Source organism: Chiloscyllium plagiosum, unplaced genomic scaffold, assembly GCF_037043375.1.
Source record: "Chiloscyllium plagiosum isolate Xiang-an unplaced genomic scaffold, Cpla_swu_hap1 HiC_scaffold_34, whole genome shotgun sequence".
Taxonomy (NCBI): Eukaryota; Metazoa; Chordata; class Chondrichthyes; order Orectolobiformes; family Hemiscylliidae; genus Chiloscyllium; species Chiloscyllium plagiosum.
This window is the reverse complement of record NW_028270172.1, coordinates 26,173,656-26,195,240: the sequence shown is the minus strand read 5'-3', so window position 1 is coordinate 26,195,240 and position 21,585 is coordinate 26,173,656. Positions and strand designations below refer to the sequence as shown.

The 21,585-nt window shown below is 40.4% G+C and overlaps 1 protein-coding gene across 4 annotated transcripts in view; it reads left to right on the top strand.

The window, feature by feature from the left end:
* The first annotated feature begins 2,289 nt into the window (after positions 1-2,289).
* The window catches only part of ahrra (aryl hydrocarbon receptor repressor a), a 191,039-nt gene continuing 171,743 nt past the window's right edge, over positions 2,290-21,585 (top strand). The window contains exons 1-2 of one of the 4 annotated variants that reach the window (XM_043719297.2): positions 2,290-2,436; positions 3,051-3,123. In XM_043719297.2, coding sequence (XP_043575232.2) covers positions 3,062-3,123 — 62 coding nt within the window. In that variant the 5' untranslated portion in view covers positions 2,290-2,436; positions 3,051-3,061. The other 3 variants (XM_087978560.1, XM_043719299.2, XM_043719298.2) reach the window with 3 other exon arrangements.

Below are 21,585 nucleotides of genomic sequence, written 5' to 3'. Positions count from 1 at the left end.
TAGGAAGGAAACACATTAATCATATTAAAATACACCTCTGGAGCAGGTGGGGCTTGAATCAAGCTTCATGACTAGCGATAGTGACACTACCACTGCCCAAAACCACTAGACCCTCCATACACTTTCTTGAGACTATAACAGTGTCACGGCATTGTTACCAAAAAAAATTGCAAATGAATTTAAATTCTTTAAAAAAAAATCTGCCCCAACTTGTTTTGAAATTGCATGAATGTTTATGTCCAGCAGAGGGTGATATTTTCCAGTCTTCTGTATAAGAAATGCCAGGGCTCAGTGTCAACTACATCTAGGATCAAGCTTCAGTCAAACAACAGGCATTAGTTAATAAGGTGTCAGAAATGCAATTTTATGGTTTCTTTTGCATTTTCCTGTGACTAATTCTGGAAGTTATTTAATGTTGAGCAGTTCTTGAATTTTTTGCTCAACTTTTTAACAATTCTTCTAATTGTATAGAATGTGATCAGGTTGATTGTTAATTCTTTACTACAGAAATATTTAATCAATTGTAACCTAAATTTTTCTAGCACCTCTAATGTAATGAAAAAATCCCAAAGTACTATATAAGTGTGTATCCATATACCAGTTGATTCTGAATTGTGGACAATCAAAAACTTGACCAATGAAGCATGTGTTAAGAATCATTTGAAAAAGAGATAGGCAGACAGTTTAAGAAGAAATTCTACTTTTCTTTTAAAACTGAAAGGGATGGTCTTTCTACATTGTCCCCATCAAACACTTCCAGGACAGGGATAGTATTGTGTAAGAAAAAAATCTATGTTTAAGCCCATGACAACCAAAACCTTATGGTAGAGAAATTCAAAGTGGGCCTTAATGGGAGGAGCATAAATTCTGGAGGGAAATAGAGTTAGAGAAGGTTGTAAAGAAAGGGAGATGTAAGGCCATTGGGATTTGGGCAGGTGGAATTGTACATTTTATAATTGATATATTTGTGAGACTGAGAACTGATTTAGACCAGGAATGTGTTAGAATATAGATGTCAATTCTGGTTGCGAGAGAGTGGGATGCTAAGGAGAGCATTGGAGTTGTGCAAGTTAGAGGTAGCAATTCATTTGCAATTTTTTTTGGTAACAATGCCGTGACACTGTTATAGTCTCAAGAAAGTGTATGGAGGGTCTGGTGGTTTTGGGCAGTGGTAGTGTCACTATCGCTAGTCCTGAAGCTTGATTCAAGCCCCACCTGCTCCAGAGGTGTATTTTAAGGGTAATAATTCCAGAGTTGGGCATCGATGGTCTCGGCAATCAGATGGAAGTTCAGCTCCAGGTTCAATCGGCCGCTGGTGTTCAATCTCAGACTGAAGGCAGAGAGGTGAATAGCAATATGGACTATGGGACAGAAGGTCTGGGAGAGACCAGATGCAGTGGCTTCTGACTTCCCAGTAACTAACTGAAGGCAACTTCTGCTCCTCTTCTGGCATTTGTGGTGCAGTGGTTGAGCTCTTATTTGCCCCTGAAGTGTGTCACAATATATCCGAACAGGTTGGTTGATTTTTTTTTAAAAATCATGAATGTTGGTCAACCAGAATGATATATCCGAGCAAATGGGAGAGAAGCAGCAGCAGCTGGTGGTGAGGTAAAGCTGCTCAGCAATTGACCAATCAACAGCAAAAACCTGATTAGTACAGGCTAAAAGTAAATTCTAAATGATTTTGCACAATAAAAAGCATAAGTCATTCTACGTTTTAATATCTCGAGTGTTCAATCCCAAGTTGCATCTTAAAGCAAAGGATGATTCGTTCATGTTCAGGCAACGTTTCATCTGATTGCAGTCCATGTTGAAGTGATAGAGGGGTGTTTTAAGGGATGATCAGTATCACAATGAGTACTGGCAAAGTAGGCTGGTCTTTGGGCTTATAATAATCACTAATATAGGTCAGTCATATGATTTGCTGGTGTTCTACAGGTCTTCTGGAATAATGCTGTGGCCAGAGATTGCACTTTGTTTAACCATTTAGTATTGACCAGCTCCTCCTTCAGCCTGTTATAGAATCTCAACAAATACAGAGGGAGGCTATTCTGTCCATCGAACCTGTACCAACCCTCCGTGGAGCATCCTGCCCGTAACCCTCTATCCCAGCATTTACCAGGGCTCTCCCTGCAATTAGAAAATGTATGAAAATGGCAATCGTAGCAACCTGGAGCCGAAAGCACTCAGATAACAACATTTGAAATCTTACAATTTGCAAGACTGCAGTGTCAGCGAGACATGAGCCGGCTGTTGGTGTCTAGTTGGTTCAATGTTTTGGTGTGTAAGGCCACAGTGTGTTTGGCGCGCTGATGAATGAGAGTTCAATCTGTGTATGTGTGCGCGCACTCGCCACTCTGCTTAGTGTTTTGGATGACATTGCGTGCAAAGCTTCTCATGACATTGAAAAGGATCCGGCACCTGAAATATAAGGAAGTGAGTCTTTGCTTGGTTGGGTTACTCAGCGCGGCAAAACCCATCACTCGGGGCTACATGTTCCAAGCCAACCAAATTTTAGACCCGTGCTGTCGAATTGCTCTTGTGGGTTTTGCGTTTAGTGTGAACTGGTAGACGAGGGTTGCGTTGTGGTAGCAACTAGTTCTATCTCTGCGCTGTATTCATAGCTCCAAGTTCCGTCCAGGGTCGGCTTGTGACAGACAGGTATGTCGATTTCAGCCAGGAAGATGGTCAGTTTCAGAGGCTGGAGGAATAGATAACGAGTAGCAACTTGCAGGTGGAGTCAGGGGTTTCTGTACTAACAGTGACGCGATGCCTATCTAAAGCGAGTTTTACAGCTAAGTCTTATCACAGTTGGGATTTAATAGCGATTGGCTGTTGGCCAGGACAGCTCGATTGGGTTAGATAGTGCTTACACTCTAGTTAAACTAACCATGAAAGTTGCAATACTGATCGACTAAAATCAAGGGCAGCTGACTCGAATGCTGTGCGGTGTATCACTTAAAGGGACTAATGTAATAAATGATGAGGATGGCACAGAGGGAAGTGGACTGAACTCGACTGACTAAAACAGCACCTGTAACTGTCGGCAGGTCTTAAAACCATGATTCCGCTCGGCGAGTGTATGTACGCTGGCAGAAAACGGAGGAAACCGATTCAGAAACAGTGAGTACAGTACCAGCAACCGGATGGACAGCTGTAACATGTCTAATTTTGTTGCCTTTTTAAAAAAAATTAAACACACGGTTGGTGCCAGGTGCTTGGCGCAGTGATTGTTTGAATAGAATCGCGATTTTTGTTTTTTTTCCTCCTGGCCAGAAATCTATTATATAAATATATACTTTTTTAAAAAAATAAAGTACCCATCAAATCGGTGTGAAGAGGACTATGCTAAGGGATTAAAGAGTTTTATTGTAAGGGGTCCGGGGTTTTAATACCTGCATGTAATAGCAAGACAGATGAAACTCGGGGCATTTCAAGTTGCCATTGCAAACAATGATTCTTGTTTCATTATTTAAGTACAGATGTTAATTATTGAACATATCGATCTCCCGAACATTAAATATTTAAATACACATCCAATTTAAAATGTGTACATTTCACTATTGAATGTACAGATGTGTTTAGTATGAATGATATTAGATGTTGCATAGTTGCATTTTGTTTGTATACAGGCTCTTTGTAAAATCCGCATTCGTGAAGGTTTTTAAAAAAAGTTTTTTGTAAATTTTACACTCCACAAGGTGCACACGTGTAAAGCAGTCCTTAACAATGTCAGTTTCTTTCCCTAGAAACTCACCGAGACCCACTCCCCTACATTATCCCTGTGACCCTGCATTTCCCATGGCTTATCCATCCAACCTTCATACCATAGGTAATTTAGCATAGCCAATTCACCTAACCTGAATATATTTGGACTGTGGGAAGAAACCAAAGCTCCCATAGGAAACCCACGAAGACACAGGGAGAATGTGCAAACTCCACACAGACAGGCACCTGAGGATGGAAGCAAAGCCGGGTCCCTGGTGCTGTGAGACAGCAGTGCTTACTACTGAGCCACTGTGTATTCCTCTGCAATAGGATTCTCCAAATCACAGCTGATTTATTTAATGAACATGCACTACTTCTTTGTAATTACTTGCAGCGGTCAGAATTGTACATGCAATTTGGAGATTTGAATTAAAAATATTTCTTCAGGCAGTTGGATCAGAAATGATTCTCAATATTCTTTCTGCTAAATCCTTATTTGCAACAATTAAATCCATGATACCACCATTTAGTTCTAAGATGATGTTCTTGTGTGCAGCATGCTTTTTATCATTATGTATAGTCAATTATATTTTAAACACAAGGGTGCTATTTGTTTATATTGTGGTTGTGCAGCTGTTGTTTCATAAAATCTGTGACATATTGAGCATGTGCATGGAGCCTGTGCACTTGAAATATACTGTCTTAAATGGAATATTATTTTGACAAATGCGTCTGGCTCCAATTCAATATTTGGTTCAGAAACAATAAATATTGGCCATAGAGTTCAGTGATGCAGGAGTTGCTCCTATTGAGTAAGGAGCCCCCATATTAAAGTAATCCAGAACAGAATTCATTCGGGTCCAGTACCTGTTTCATATCACACCAGAGGTTGAGCATGAGGGAAATGTCAACTTCACATTAGAAGATTAATGTTAGCAGATCAGTGATAACCTCAACAAAGGACCTACCTTGTCCTATCCTGTTACCATGCACCAAGATACAGCAAATATTTTGAAAGGAGTCTAGCACTAGTTGCTCGGGGCATAGCCCTTCTTTTCATTGGGTCTGTTTCTTTTCCCCTAAAGCGCAAAAGTACGAACATGAACCAATCCTTACTTAAAACCCAGTTACCAAATTTTATTCACCTATCATCTTTGTCCGGTTGAAACACATTGAACCATCAATGCTGAGAAATGTGGAGTGTAAGATTGATATTGGCCCTCAAGTAGTTTCTCACTCCATCAGATGGGGTTAGGTTAAAATTCTCCTTTTGAGTGGCCTATTGAGGAATGTCTGTGAGAAGCTCACTTAAAATTCTTAATCTTGTTTTCAAATACCCCCCCCCCCACCCCACAGCCTCGCTCTTCCCTGTTACTGTCTAAGATCTATGCATTCCTCCAATTATTGCTTCTTAGTTGCCTGTCCAAATGTGTCCTTCTGTAGATCAGTTTTGAATTGTATCTGAGAACAATCTTGTGAAGTGGTTTGGATATTTTACTGCATTAAAGAACAAGAGCTGGGAGCCAAAGTAGACCCCACAACCCATCAAGATTGCTCTGCTGTTACATAGAGTCATGGAGATGTATTGCATGAAAGCAGACCTTTCTGTCCAATTTGTCCATACATCCTAAATAAATCTAGTCCCATTTGCCAGCATTTGGCCCATATCCCTCCAAACCCTCCAAACATATACCCATTCAGATGCCTCTTAAATGTTGTAATTGTATCTATTTCCATGCACAAACCACCCGTTGTGTGAAAAGATTGCCTCTTAGGTCCTTTTTAAATCTTTTGCCTCTCACCTTAAACGTATGCCCTCTAGTTCTGGACTGCACTACCTTGGGTAGAAGACCTTGTCTATTCATGCCCCTAATGACTTCATAAGCCTCTGATGCTCCAGAGAAAATAGCCCCAGCCTATTCAGCCTCTCCCTACAGCTTATACCGTCCATTTCTGCCAATATCCTTGTAAAACCTTTCTGAACCCTTTCAAGTTTCACAACGTCCTTCCTATTAGCTGAGAAACCAGAACTGCATCAGTATTCCAGAAGTGGCTTAACCCATGTTCTGGGAGAAAGTGAGAACTGCAAATGCTGGAGTACCAGAGTTGAAAAATGTGGTGCTGGAAAAACACAGCAGGCCAGGCAGCATCCGAGGAGCAGGAGAATTGACGTTTCGGATATAAGCCCTTCTTCCGGAATGAGGAAGGTGTGCCGAGCGGGCTGAGATAAAGGGTAGGGGGGAGGGGCACTGGGAATACGATAGGTGGAAGGAGGTGAGGGTGATAGGCCGGAGAGAGGGTGGGGGCAGAGAGGTCGGGAAGAAGATTGCAGATCAAGAAGGCGGTGCTGAGTCAGAGGGTTGAGACTGAGATAAGGTGGGGGGAGGGGAAATGAGGAAGCTGGAGAAATCTACATTCATCCCGTGTGGTTGGAGGGTTCCTCGGCGGAAGATGAGCCGCTCTTCCTCTAGAGGTCGTGTGGCCAGGGTCTGGCGATGGAGGAGGCCAACGTCCTGCATGTCATTGGCAGAGTGGGAGGGGGAGCTAAAGTGTTCAGCCACGATTGGGTTGATTGGTGCGGGTGTCCCAGAGCTGTTCCCCGAAACGTTCCGCAAGTAGGCGGCCTGTCTCCCCCATGTAGAGGAGACCACATCGGGTGCAGCGGATGCAGTAAATGTGTGTGGAGGTGCAGGTGAATTTGCGACAGATATAGAAGGGTCCATTGGGGCCTTGGAGGGAAGGGAGGTGAGGGCGCACATTTTGCACTTCTTGCGGTTGCAGGGGAAGGTACCAGGAGTGGAGGGTGTGGACCTGACAAGGGAGTCGCGGAGGGAGTGGTCTCTCCCGAATGCTGATAGGGGTGGAGAGGGAAATATATCCCTGGTGGTGGGGTCTGTCTGTAATATATCCCTGGTGGTGGGGTCTGTCTGAAATACAAACCCCACCACCAGGGATATATTTCCCTCCCCACCCCTATAAGCATTCAGGAGAGACCACTCCCTCCGCCACTCCCTCGTCAGGTCCACACCCCCCACCAACCCAACCTCCACTCCCGGCACCTTCCCCTGCAACCGCAAGAATTGCAAAACTTGCGCCCACACCTCCCTCCTCACCTGCCTCCAAGGCCCCAATGGATCCTTCTATATACATCGCAAATTCACCTACACCTCCACATATCACATATCATTTATTGTATCGGCTGCACCCGATGTGGTCTCCTCCACATTGGGGAGACAGGCCGCCTACTTGCGGAACATTTCTGGGACACCCGCACCAACCAACCCAACCGCCCCATGGCTGAACACTTTAGCTCCCCCTCCCACTCTGCCAAGGACATGCAGGTCCTTGGCCTCCTCCATCGCCAGACCCTGGCCACATGACGCCTGGAGGAAGAGCACCTCATCTTCCGCCTAGGAACCCTCCAACCACACGGAATGAATATAGATTTCTCCAGCTTCCTCATTTTCCCACTTCACCACCCCCCCCCCCCCCCCCCCCCCCCCCCCCCAAACCTTATCTCAGTCCCAACCCTCGGATTCAGCACCACCCTCTTGACCTGCAATCTTCTCCCGACCTCTCTGCCCCCACCCCCTCTCCGGCCTATCACCCTCGCCCTCACCTCCTTCCACCTATCGTATTCCCAGCACCCTACCCCCCAAATTCCCTCCCCCCCCCCCCCCCCCCCCCACCACCACCACCATCTTTTATCTCAGCGCCCTATCCCCCACCAGACTCATTCCTGAAGAAGGGCTTATGCCCGAAACGTCGATTCTTCTCCTACTCCTCGATGCTGCCTGGCCTGCTGTGTTTTTCCAGCACCACATTTTTTAACCATGTTCTGTACAACCCAACATGACCTCTGAATCCTATGCTCAATTCACTGACCAATAAAGGTAAGCATACCAAATGCTGCCTTCACTATCCTATCTACCTGCGACTCCATTTTCAAGGAACTAATGAACTTGTCTCTTTGTTCAGCAATGCTTCCCAGGACCTTTACCATTAAGTGAATAAGTCCTGCCCTGATTTGTCTTTCCAAAATGTAGCACCTCACATTTATCTAAATTAAACTCCGACCATCGTCAGCTTGAACTTCACCTTTCTGCCCACTATTCATATCCTTTGATTCCCAGGGAGATCAAAAATCTCTATTTTCCAATCTTCTATGCAATCACACAATAGAACACCACAATCCCCATGGATAGAGAATCACAAAGGTGTGTATAACCATTTTTACGCAAAGAAATTTCTCCTGAATGATTAACGTGCGCCCACCTTTCCCCTGTCCCAAGATTGTGTTCCCATGCTTGAGTTTCTTGAGCCAAGACAAGCAATATTAAAGTGTCTTTCCCTGTCCGGTTCCTCCTCCTGATATTTTTTACTGTGTGTATTAGATAAATGCATGTTGTTGATAACAGTAAGGCGTCAGTCCTAGGCATCCAACAGAGCTAATTTTGTGCCCTGCAGCTCATTGCCCAACACCCATACCTCATGAGCAAACATCCAAAACTTGAAATTGAACTGAGAGAGTGAGGTAAAGTGAGGTCTGAAGTCAAAGTTGGCCCCAAGCCCTTCAACAGGTAGGGTTAGATTGTAACTTTCTCCATTCAAAGGAGGAGAGTTTGTCCTTTTGTTGTCCACAATTTCACCCCTAACATTTTGGGGGAGGGGGAGATTCTTAAAGCCACTTGTAAATCAGGTTATCCACTCTTGCAGAACCATTTCACTTCAGTGAAGTACATTTGAGTAGGAGATTGAATCTCTTTGCCAACCATCACGTTGCTTGGGCAGGTTCAGTTGCAGTCGGAGTTCAAGTCTTTGCTCATGATCTTTGAGCTCTTACTGACCATTTCTGTTGTCAGATGAGACTTCAGCATTCAGTTCACTGTGTTGCTGTGTATTCAGACTGATAGCAGTTTGGTTGTGAATAATCTTTTGGCAGTGTCTGCTGACAACCCAAGTTTTGACATACATAATCTTTGAGTAATTATACCACAAGTAAGAAAACAATAATACTCATCTTTTGCTTTTGCTAGAGATAGACCCTCAGAGGATGCACTCCCTCCACCCCATTCTGCTGACCCTTTATCAGAATTGGTCAAGCCCAGTGCATTATCCCTGTATTTTCACACTCAGTCCACACGTTCTCTCTTCCTTTTTTTTCCAAAATGTTTGAAACCTGCAAGGTTAGCAAGTTTCAGCATCATTTTAATCCATCTGTTTTCCTTTATTCTGTGTGGGTATTAATTTGACAATTTTATGATCTTTAGTTATTATCCTGATTCCTAACGAACTGTTCTATATAAGAATGTGCTGTTTATATATTTAGGGTACTTCACCCAAACAAGGAGTATTTGGGTGTTTTTATCATATAAACCATTCCATCTAAACATGAGATTTATTTGGAAAGAATGAATGGGACAGGGGAGAAGTATACAGCCTTCTCCATTGACCTGGATGAGGGTCCGTCTATCTGTGCTATAGACCTGCTAGCTCTGCCCAGTTCAACTTAAAAAAAAAATTATTGACTTGTATTTTGAAAGGGTTCATTCTAACTTTTAATACTCCATTGATTTGTTATGTATTTTGAACTCTGCACAGTTATATAGCCATCTATAAAACCCTGCACTCGGAAATCTGAAACTGCACAAGTAAATGTGTGTCGACTAGCACAACACATTGAGTGATTTTCTCTCTCTCTGTCTTCCAGTGATCAACTCTACATTACAGGATTGTTTTTAACTTGTAAATGTTTCAGTTGAATGTATCTGTTGTGCATCCATTCTCTCACCAGGAGTCTGTGACATTACACTTTCTTAAATTAATAAAAACACCTGGGTTACAGCATATTTGTTCTTGCAGCATCTGAGACTGAACTTTTTTTTTGTCAAAGCCCCTGCACTAGGAGAATAAATTGGAGAAACTGACCGCATAGTTAGTTGTGTTTACTGAGCACACACTTACAATTCCATAGCATTTTGTATCATCTGTAAAAGCTGGAGCATGAAAGGTATCTGCAGTGGATAACGCTTACTTTTGAGGGATGGTTCTGTTAAATGATGGTATTAGCACAACCCAGAAAGAAGATCTATGTTCAGAATATGAGGATATGGAAACAGTTTGGGTGGAAATGAGAAATGATCCAAACAAAATCTTATGTGTGAGAATCGTGTATGGACTCTAGTAGTAACCATGTTGGTAGGGTAGAGTACAACAGAAGAAATAACTGGAGTTTGTCAGAAAGGTACAGTGATAATCATAGATTTTAATCTGCATATACAGTAGGAAAATAAGAGGCAAAGGTGAAATGGATGAGTAGTTTATTGATATGTCAGAAAATATACCACAAACAACAGCATGTTCTGTAACCAACCAGACATCAAGTGCTACTAGATTATGGGAGCTGATATTATGCAATGAGATGGGATTAGTCTATGATGTCAGTGAAGGCATCTCTAGGTAGCAGCCACCTTTTTTAATATGACTGAATTTTACTTTTAGTTTCAGGGAGGGAAGAGTGGACCAAGACTGGAACATTAAACGTAAGGGTATGAAAGCAAACCTAACTAAAATGAACTGGCAAATTAGGTTAAATGATAAGTCAATAGAGATGCATTACAGATATTTTAAGGGTGTTTCAAAATACACAATATTTATTTTCTGAAAAAGGAAGAAGCTTAAAATAAAACTATATAATTATGTAAAGATGGGCTGCGGGACAGAAGATTGTACAGAATATTAAAAGACTACAAAATGTAATCATGAGGATAAAAATTATAATGCAAGAGAAAGCTACCTAGAAGCATAAAATGAATTGATAAGAGTTTTCATAATCTTTTAAAAGCATTAATTAAAGCAAACATTGGTCCTATAGAAAATAGACTGGGGAATTAATGGAAAACAAGAAGATGGTGGATGAATGGCACAAGGCTTTTGCATTCACTATACAGGATGTAAACAATATTCCAGAAATAGTTGTTAATCAGAAACTAGAAGGAAGGAGCTCAAGAAGAGCACAATCACCAAGGAAGTGGTACTAAGCAAATTGCTGGAGCTTCTGATTTTAACATATTTCCTCCTAAGGTCATTTAGTGGCTAGTGAGACAGTTGGTTTTAGTTTTTCAAAACTCTCTAAATTTTGGAAAAGTTTCATTAGGTTGTAAAATAGTGCATGTAACAATCTGTTATAGGAAGCTATTATTAAAGACTTCATACCAGGGTCTTCAGAAAAATTCAAGTAGGGTCAACACAGTTTTGTGAAAGGAAAATAGTGCTTAATTAATGCACTGGAGTACTTTGAACAAGTACTGTATGCTGTGGGATAAAGGGGATTAGGTGGATGTAATATACTCTACTTTCAAAAGGCATTTTTAATAAAGTGCTTAAAAATGTGTTGCTGGAAAAGCACAGGAATCCTGAAGAAGGGCTTATGCCTGCTCCTTTGCTACCTGACCTGCTGCGCTTTTCCAGTAACACATTTTTAAGCTCTGATCTCCAGCATCTGCAGTCCTCAATTTCTCCTATTTTTAATAAAGTGCCCTAGCAAATATTATAGCAGAACATAAAAGAACATGGCGTGGGGGTAACATACTGGCACAGATGGAATATTGAGGAGCTATCAGAAAACTGTAAGCAAAATGAGTAATATTCTGGTTGGCAAGTTGTAATGTGTGGATGCCACACAGGACAGTGCTGGAATCAATGTTCCCTCCAAGCTGCCGAGCTGCGTGGGCTTGCTGAACAGTTATCAGAGTTGGCATACAGCAGCATTGACTTCTCTTTCACACACGCGTACGTGCACACGCACGCAGCCAGAAAACAAAGGGGAAACTGGCTGGGACCTGAACATTTTACAAATTACATAAATGGAGACTGAGGAATAACCATATAGAGGTTTATAAAATCATGAGAGGAATGGATAAGGTAAATAGACAAGGTCTTTTTCCTGCAGTGGGGGAGTCCAGAACTAGAGGGCATAGGTTTAAGATGAGACAGGAAGGAATTAAAAGGGACCTAAGGGGCAACTTTTCACGCAGAGGATAGTGTGTGTATGGAATGAGCTGCCAGAGGAAGTGGTGGAGGCTGGTACAATTGCAACATTTAAAAGGCATCTGATGGGTAGATGAATAGGATGGGTTTAGAGGGATATGGGCCAAGTGCTAGCAAATGGGACTACAGTAGGTTAGCATATAAGGTCAGCATGGACTAGTTGGACCAAAGGGACTGTTTCCATGCTATATATCTCTGACTCAACAGTTGCTAAATTTGATGACCATGCAGACATAATCAGGAAAGTAAATTATGAAGAAAACATAAGGTGTGCACAAAGAAATATAGATTAGTTAAGTGAGTGGACAACTATATGGGTACTTGGAACAGAATTTGCAATTACCCATTTTGGCAGGAAGAATATACAAAAATCTTAATGGAGAGAGATTGCACAGCACTGAGCAGCAAAAGAATCTGGTTCCTGTGCATAAATAGTAAGCAATTAGGAAAGTTCGTCAAATATTGTTGTTTATTGCAACAGAAATTGAATACAAAAGTAGGATGGTCCTTCAGTTGTTTCTGGCATTGGTGAGAGTGGTGGTCTCCTTTACGGAGGGATCCATCAAAAGTTGCAGTTCAGGGAAAGTTTACACAATGCATTGAATGGATAGGCTGGGTTGCCCATTTAAAGCTAAGATAAAGAGAATTGCATTGTTCTGGGAGTTGTAAGTCTTTGGAACTCTCTTCAAAAGGCAGTGGAAGCAGAATCCTTGAATATTTTTGACAGAGGTAGACAGATTTTTGATTAGCAAGGGCTTAAAAGATCAGGGTAAGTAGGAATGTGTAGAAATCAGATCAGCCATGATCTTATTGAATGACAGTGCAGGCTCAAGGGGCCCAGTGGCCTACTCCTCACTTTGTATGTTCATGGATCAGGTGACCCTCAGCTGAAGTTCCTTCCCAGAAATAGTGAGCACAAAATCGATGTTGTCACTTCATTCCATTACTGCCATTTGTGTGCTGTTGGAGGTGTTAGTGTTTGGATGGTGCACAAAGTGAACCTTGTCTGTATTCTCGGATAATGTAAAAGATTCTGTTGGGGGGGGGGTTGTTTCCAAGACTGGCAAACAGGAACGAGACTGAGACCGGGCAGGAGTTTTAAAGGTTATCTTTATTGGAAATACTTCTTAGTACACCTTCAAGCTGAAGTAAGATTTACTGTAGACTTGGCTTTTTATACAACATTGCAATTGATACTTGCATGCAAAGCTTGTTTATATATTATTCTTATCGTTATCTGTCCCTATTATGATAGAGACGTTTTCTTTACAGAGTATTTACTTATTCAATCTCTCTTATACCGTTAGCATGACTCACACAGGCCTCATAGCACTAGCTGTTTTGCATCCCTTGAGTCATCCAATCATATTTGCTGTCATGCACCACTTCATCCTTGCTACCTAGCTACCTTCAGATGCTGCCCTCCACAAGTTCCTTGAGATCTTTCCAAAGAAAAACAAAAAGGTGCTCTCTCATGACCTGTTCAATATTTAGCCCACAACCAATCTGATTTTAAATTGATAGATTCTGAAGTAGGTCTCCTTTGGTGTTAGCATGATAAAATCAAGTGTGATATCTAAAAGAAAATAGTTGCTTTTTTTGTTCCACAAATGCTTCAATTTCTCACTTATAGCTTTTTCTCATGACTGAACCCAACTCTGCCTGAAGAGGGCCCAATGATCTAAACTTAAATTAATATCAGATGGTTCTTTACTCAGATTTGCTATAATAATGTCAGACATCAGCATTCCTGCATCCGTGTTTCAATATTTGGATTATTTCAGGGCCATTGGTCAGCTCCTGCTTTGTGGCTAAATTATTTTCATTTGACTTGATGAATATCATTGTTGACGAAGATTAAATGCTCAGAAGCAAAGATCAAAATCTAGATTGTCGTCATATTATGTACTGCTATCTATTATAGCATTGTTATATGCTGTCTTATTATGTAGCAATACAAATATGAATTAGGAACATGAGTGGACCTTTCAGTCCCTGTACCAATATTTGATAAGATCATGGCTGCTGTGTCCTCAACTCACTTTCCTATCCACCCTCAGATTTTTTACTAAAATTGGAGTCAAGCTACCTCAGCCTTAAAGATATTCAATGACACTGCCTCCACTGCTCTCTGGAGAAAAGATTTTTAAAGTATTCTTCAGCACCTGAGATGGAAGTAAAATCCTCCTCATCCCTATCTTAAATAGGAGACTCCTTTTTATTTTTAAATTGTGTTCCCTCAATCTAGTCTCTTCCACAAGGGAATCATCCTTTCAGAATTCCATTCTGGCAAGCTCCCTCAAGATTTTATTTCAATGAGATCAACTCTCATTCTTCCACATTCACATGAATGCAAGACTAAACTTTACAACCTTTCCTAACAAGGTAACCTTCCATAGCAAGAGTTAATCCAAACAATATTCTTTGAACTTAATTGAATACAATTACATTCCTTCTTTAAATAAGATATCCAAAACTGCCTGCAATATTTCATATAAAGCCTTGTACAAATGTAGCCTACTTCAGGATTACATTCCCCTTGCAGTAAATGACTATATTCAATTTGTCCCTTTCTAAACAGTTGTTCTACCTGCATACTGATTTTGTGGTTCATTTACCAGGACAATCAGATACCTCTGTACATCAAGTGTTTTGCAGGTCTTTTCCATTTAAATAATATGAAGTTTTTGTATTAGATTAGATTAGATTACTTTACAGTGTGGAAACAGGCCCTTCGGCCCAACAAGTCCACACCGACCCGCCGAAGCGCAAACCACCCATACCCCTACATTTACCCCTTACCTAACACTACGGACAATTTAACATGGCCAATTCACCTAACCTGCACATCTTTGGACTGTGGGAGGAAACCGGAGCACCCGGAGGAAACCCACGCAGACATGGGGAGAATGTGCAAACTCCACACAGTCAATCGCCTGAGGCGGGAATTGAACCCGGGTCTCTGGCGCTGCGAGGCAGCAGTGCTAACCACTGTGCCACCGTGCCGCCCACTTCTTGCTAAAGTGGACAATTTTACATGTTCCCACATTATATTCCAATTTTTGCCCACTTACCTAAATTAGCTATTTTCTTTTGCAGACTCCTTTATGCTTTCCCTGCAAACTAATTTCTTACCTTTTTTTTTGTGTCATTAACACATTTAACAACAATATATTTGGTCCCTTCATCCAAGTTATTTATACAGATTGTAAAGAGTTGAGGCTGCAGCACTGATTCTTGTCACACGTCACTTCTTACATATTACCAGTCTGAAATTATCCATTTCTGTTTATTCTTTCCTGTTAGCTAACCAATCAGATCCACCATTGGAGGTGATAAGTCTGTCACTCTTTTCTCTGCCTTCAGCCCCACTTCTCATTTCTCAGATTTTTAAAGTTGGGGGTTGGCTGGGGGGTGCTAAAATGATTGTCCTGCTTTGTCTTTGCACTTTAAGCCCTGCTCCTGGTCTCACATGTAGTGAGGAGATGATGATTAAGGAGAGCTTTGACCAACGAATGACCCAAAGGTACTCACTTATAGTATCATCTTGATGCTAGTAATGACAGGATTGTGCCCTGAAAACTTGGAAACTTCATTGGAAAGATACTGAAAGCCAACACTTTTCTGATGGAGCACACATTTAAAATAATAACCAGAGAACTTGAGAGTGAGATAAAGAAGCACTTTTTCATAAAGAGCAGTGGGCTTCAGAAGCTTATTGTCCCTAGAAAGGATGTAGGAGGCAAATGGTCCTTTCAGAATTGAGATTTCTACTTCATAAGGAGTGAGGGTAAATGGAGTTGAGATTCAGATCCACTAATCTAATAGAATCAACTGGCTTAAGGAACTCAATGACTTACTCCTGTGCCAGCTTTGACCCTTTTAGTAGAGCGTTCTCCACTGAGTTTGAATGTTATCTCTAGATATTTGAGGTGCACTCTGTTGTATTTCAGATAAGACTTTTAAAGTGAGGCTGCATCTACTCTCTTGGATTGGTGAAAAGAATCCCATGCAATTATTTTGAGGTGAAGCAGAGATTTGTCTGAGTTGTCCTGGCAATCATTTATCCCTTGAGCAATATACCTAAGAGAAATTATTTGCTGATTTGGGGACAATAATGTAAACAGTAATGTATATTGCAAATCAGTTGTTGTATTTTCTACCTTTTTTTTGAAGTAATTTCTACATTTCATTGGCTAAATGTATGTTGGAAGATCCCGGGTTTGAGCAAATTTCTTAATGAATTTTGGTTTTGGCTGTTTTTGGCCTGTGATTAATCAACTAACACAATCACTCATATCAAAGCATTCCCCAATTTTTATCAGCTGATCCTTGAATGCAAAGAAAGGTTGATGTTCTCCCTTTCTAAGAAGAGTTATTTATGTTAGTGTAAGAAATGGGCTGACTTCTAGTAATGGTTAATGAGAACAGCAGAATTAAATACTGGCTGCAACATTAATAATTTGCATTAAGTTTCTTTTGTACTTGTGCATGTTCTGCATTATTCAGCACAAATTGTTTTACTCTTTAATTAATGTCCCTGTTGTAATCAGATGTGGTTTAAAGATTCTCTATGTGACTTTGAACAGCAAAAAAAACAGATGTATTAAAGAAAAACATGATCATATTATCCCATCTTGAATTTAAACTATTAAAAAATGTCAGATTGATTTTAGTGTCCATTTTCCTTGTTTGTTCTATCCTAGTAGTTGAATGCTTTTCTTTTACCATCTTATTTTATTTTACATCTTAAATGTCTGAAAGAGGTGCATCAGGCAAGATAAATGTGAGGTCCAGTTGCTATTACTCACGTCACCCTTTGTGGTTTGGACTTTTACTCCGCGAATTTGCTCCTTTTTGCCTTGATGGCAAGAATACATTACATGGGAAGTTGACTGATTACATCTCTTCACGAAATGAATGAGATGCTTACGTGATCATGAAACAAGGAGAACTGGTTGATGGTTTTCTTCATCTCAATGCCTCTACCAGTGACTCAACTTGTCAACCAATCAGCATTCTCAATTCGTATGAAGTGTCCTTTTACATGGGTGCAAATTGTTGAAATATTTTGTGCCGCATTAATCAGAGCAAAGTGTTTCTTTTTTTAGCAATACTCTGTATGTTCAAACAATTGTTTTTTGCTCATTCATTTCAGTGAATGGGACTATATATGCTGCATAAACTAGCCTTCCATTTCTTTGTCTAGAATGCTGAGGAGCCTTCCAACTGAGGTGTTTAAAATGGTTGACAAATTTGATAGGATAGAAGCACACAACCCATTGCTTCTGGTGTGGGAAGCTGGAACAATGAGGCATGATCATGAAAGTGGGCCTAACTACTTTGAAATGAAGCAAGGAAGCGTCTATTGTTTGCCTATGGTTGTAGGCTAATGGGGCCATTGACATTTCCAAGACCAATCAATTCAAAATGTGTTCTGTTTAGACTCTATATCTGCACTTTACTTACCACAATCATTGCAAAGTCAGAGAGAGAATATTGATCAATTGACTACGTACATAGAAAGAAAAGTCGCACGTGAAACTGAATGTAAAAATGTAATCACAGGCTTCATGCTTGACACCTCATGCAACCACTGTCCTCCTATTTCTTCCCCTTACATCCTCAACCACTTGCTACCCTATGATCTTCCCAGAATGATTAGTTCCAACCTTGACAAACACAAGAGAATGTCATCAGGCAAAAAGAACATTTGTGGATCAAGAGTCCAAATCACAAAGGTTGGAATGAAGTGAGTTGCTAACAGTTCTGGGTTTTTTTTTGATGATATCACATTGTTGCAAACTACAGTGTGATAGAGGATCCTCAATTCATTAACTGGTCAATTGCACCTAGGTCTTTGTTTGAGTTAGAAGTTATTCTTTTTGGAATGTTTTTACATTCTCTATGGGTGTGAATGAGACCTATCTTTGCTTGCAGGGTTTCTGGAGGTCTGATTTCAACTTTACCTTCTCAGATCTGTGACAATCTGTAACTTAGGAATCCAAAGGCAGTTTTTAGGTAGTTTTTGACAGAAAGGTCCCAATTCCAGCTTCCTGTATTAAAAGAATCAAACCCATCTTCTCAAAGTTAAAATAACCTTATAACCTATAAGTGAACGCTGCACAGTTTCATGCCTGACTTTCAAGCTGCATAGAACAAGACACGAAACACACCAGTATGTTCCTACAACACAGCAATGCCAAACTTCTACTTTCTCAATTTATGTATATTTTTAAATAGCGGTCTATTCAGATATTATTTCATGGCCATAGAGCGAATAACATCTGGAAACAAATGGATTTCTTATTGGTTTTGATCATTCTTCTTTAATATTTTAACATTTTTTGGCTTGAGATAAATTGCATCATGGCACAGAAAGGACCAGTAAGTTCACCATGCCTGGACTGGCATGATGAACTTTATTAGTCGCATTCCCCTATCCTTCCCATATAATACTTCTAGATATTTTCTAATCAACCTGCTCAGAATTATTACACACCCTCCTGGCTCACAACTTAGTTGTACACCAAAGCCCATAAAGTAGAAGTATTATAGGATACCTCTTGGAGCACATAGTTAATAATTCCAACTCATTACCAATGTAATCCTCTCAAAGTCTATGCTGCCTATCCCAGGCAACAAACTAGACTTTATTTATCAGACACACAGAAATCATCACGTAATTACTACATGATCAGAGGTCACTTACATTTCACCATAATTATATGCTATAGATGGCAGTACGTTGACCTGTATAACCATCAATCCAATTCTGAAAATGAAACACTTGCTAAATGGTCACGTATTTACTATTGACTAACCAGATTTACTGCGTTCTTGTCATCAATAAGTAATTTGTTTTCTTTTGAAGATGAATACAATTTTTTCTTGCATCTTTGTGAAACACGATGGGCAAGTTCCAAATTGCTCGCCTGTGTTGTTCATTGGAACAAAGCAAAAGGTATCAGTGTACAAAATCATAACATTGTCTTGAATAAAAACAAATGTTTATTTTAAAATTTGTTTCCTCCTTCTGGGTTTTTTTTGGCTCTGTTCCATTTCTTTAAAACAATTTTGTTTTGAATCTTCTTCAATACCTTCAATGATAAACTTCATGATTGGTCTCAGACTGAATCATATAGATTAATAGATATGCGTTTTATCCTTGATCTGCTTTACTGCAATTGATATTGTGTACTGTGGACTAGAGAATGATGAAATTTAGTCTGTGGCCTTGATCTAAAACAATGGCATCAAACTCTTTCCTCACCACCAATTCCAACCCTCTCCATATTTGTTCTTGCAGTGACATTATAAGCACATCTGCACCTTCACCCAACTATGTCTATTTCCATACGACTTCATCTACATCTTACTCTTCTGCTTATCCGTCTGTCCTAATATGAGCTGATATGACACTTACTGTATGTTGTAATGCCTCGCAAGCACCTTTTGTTACATTAAAGGCACTATATAAATTCAAGTTGTTGTTTCTCTTGCAATGCTAGTTTTACAACCTTCTTGATTTCACTTTATGGATCTTCTCTTTATTCCAGCTAGTAATTTCTTTGAAACTGGTCAGTCAACAGCCAGCCAAACAAGGCACACCTGGTTAGATACTGTGACACCTCATTGGGACAACATGCTGGAAATAAAACCAAGGGTATTCCAGAGTCATCACGAAAGTTAAAGGTTTTATAAGAGGTTCACAAAATTCCTCCAATTCCCTGTCTTTTAGATCCAGGTTACCATGAATTACTATGTATTATGCATAAGTAGATTCTAATCACAGATAAACAATCATGAATGATTGACTCATAACTCTACTAGCTAAAACTCTAATTCTTTTCTAAAACTCCACCTATACAGAAACTTAGGCACTATAAATTGAGTGTTATTGGTGGAGAGAAATTCTGGGAACCTAGTTCAATGTTCTCTGTCCATAGTATAAAGATTGTAACAAGGTTAGTCAGGTGGACCTCCTAGAATGAGTTCCCTGACTGTGGCTGTTAACCTGGTCCAGTCAGGGAGATCTGGCTGACAGGAATGTCAGAGGTTCTGCTCACCCAGCTGGCTCCGAGGAAATCGGACCAGTGTCAAGTACTATGCATGTGTAAATAAAGGGTGACTTGAAGGAATACTGGCCTTTATGGAGTTAATTCACATCGGGTTCACTAAACTGCTTCTTTAGCTTATCAGGACTTACTGCTCCTCAATCTTGCTTTCAGGAGGAAGGGAGGATTAGTTACACTTAAAGTCCGTGACTTATTGATGAAAAGCTGCAGCTTACAGCGTAAACTGGCTTTCTTCAGTCTTGAGAGTTTGTTCAATGAAGAACAGTTCTGTCCTTTCTGGACGGTTGGCTTCTAAAGAAACATTTACAGCTGTAAGTTGTTCAGCCTGTTGGGAGCTAATCACATAGTTGTTGACAGGCTGAAGGCTCTTGTCATCAACAATTGGCCAGCATTCCACAAACCAATCAGCTATTTGTTGCTGGCCAAATCTACTTTCATACACATCCCTTGCCTTCAGTTTGTCTCTGGTACACTTCACTCCCTGCTTGAACAAACAACAGTGTAAACAGCATCTACAATGAGTATCAATGATCCACTTTTTAAAAGTGTAGCCAATCCTTGGCTTTTAGAAACAACCCTTTTTCCAATTATTGACAATCATAAATACAGAAAAACACAAAAAGATATGGTCTCTATAATACCCACACTACTGATTCTTTTCTCTGTCTGATATATACCACTGATTTCCAGTTAGAAAGTTTTTTACATTAAGTATGTTGTGTTAAATTTCAGGCTGAAAACACATTACTTACCAACACTAACTGGGGAATTTCATTCTCTGAATTCCCACTGTCTTTCTGTTTACGTGCACATAACATCTGTCCTTCAGCAAAGTCAGCACCTTCAAGAGAGGATAGGGCAAAGTGAGGGAATGAAAGGGACATATTTCCTTTTTAGGTCAGATTTTCTTCTTTGGCAAAACTGACTCATTTCTAGTGGAGTTAATTTATGAAGAAAATTCCATTAGCCATTCCAGGTTCTTTTGAGGATGAATGCTTGTGTAATTATAGTATTAATTCATCATCATTTTTGTACAGTAACTGAACACAAAACATCTCTTTGATCTTGTAAGAGCAGGAGTAGGCCATTGAGCCCCTCAAGCCTGCTCCATAGTTTGGGTCATCATCAGATCAGCTATCTTAAAGCAATAGTCCTGTGTTACCCCAATATTTGTTGATGTCATTGAATACTAGAAGTCTATCAATCTCTGTCTTGAAATTAATAACTGAGCTTCTCGAGCACTGTGCAGTAGAGAATTCCAATGATGTGCCACACTTAGTAAAGAAATTCCTTATTATTGAAGTCCTAAATTTGATTCCAAGGCTGTGCCCCGTGGCTCTAGACCCCCACATTACCTCCCATTCTTCAAATTCCAGTGAAGTTTCCTTGATTTCACTTCGTAAGACATTCCCATCATTTCAGGGATCAGTCTGGCAAACCTTTCCTTCTGTAGCAAGTATGTGCATACTTGGGCAAGAGGATCAGAACTGCATAAAGTACTCCAGGTCCAATCTCACCAGTTTCTCATACAACTGAAGCAGAGTGCTTTACCCCAGTGTCCAAAGATTGCATGCAGTTTACCTTCCGGATTGCTTGCTGCACCTGTTGGCTGCCTGAACAAGGATTGCTCAGTCCCTTTGGACATCCAGATTTGCAAGTTATCACTATTTACGAAATGTCCCATACCTTTGTTCTTCTTACAAAGTTAATGGCACAACACTTATCCCCATTATATTCACTCTGCCATGCC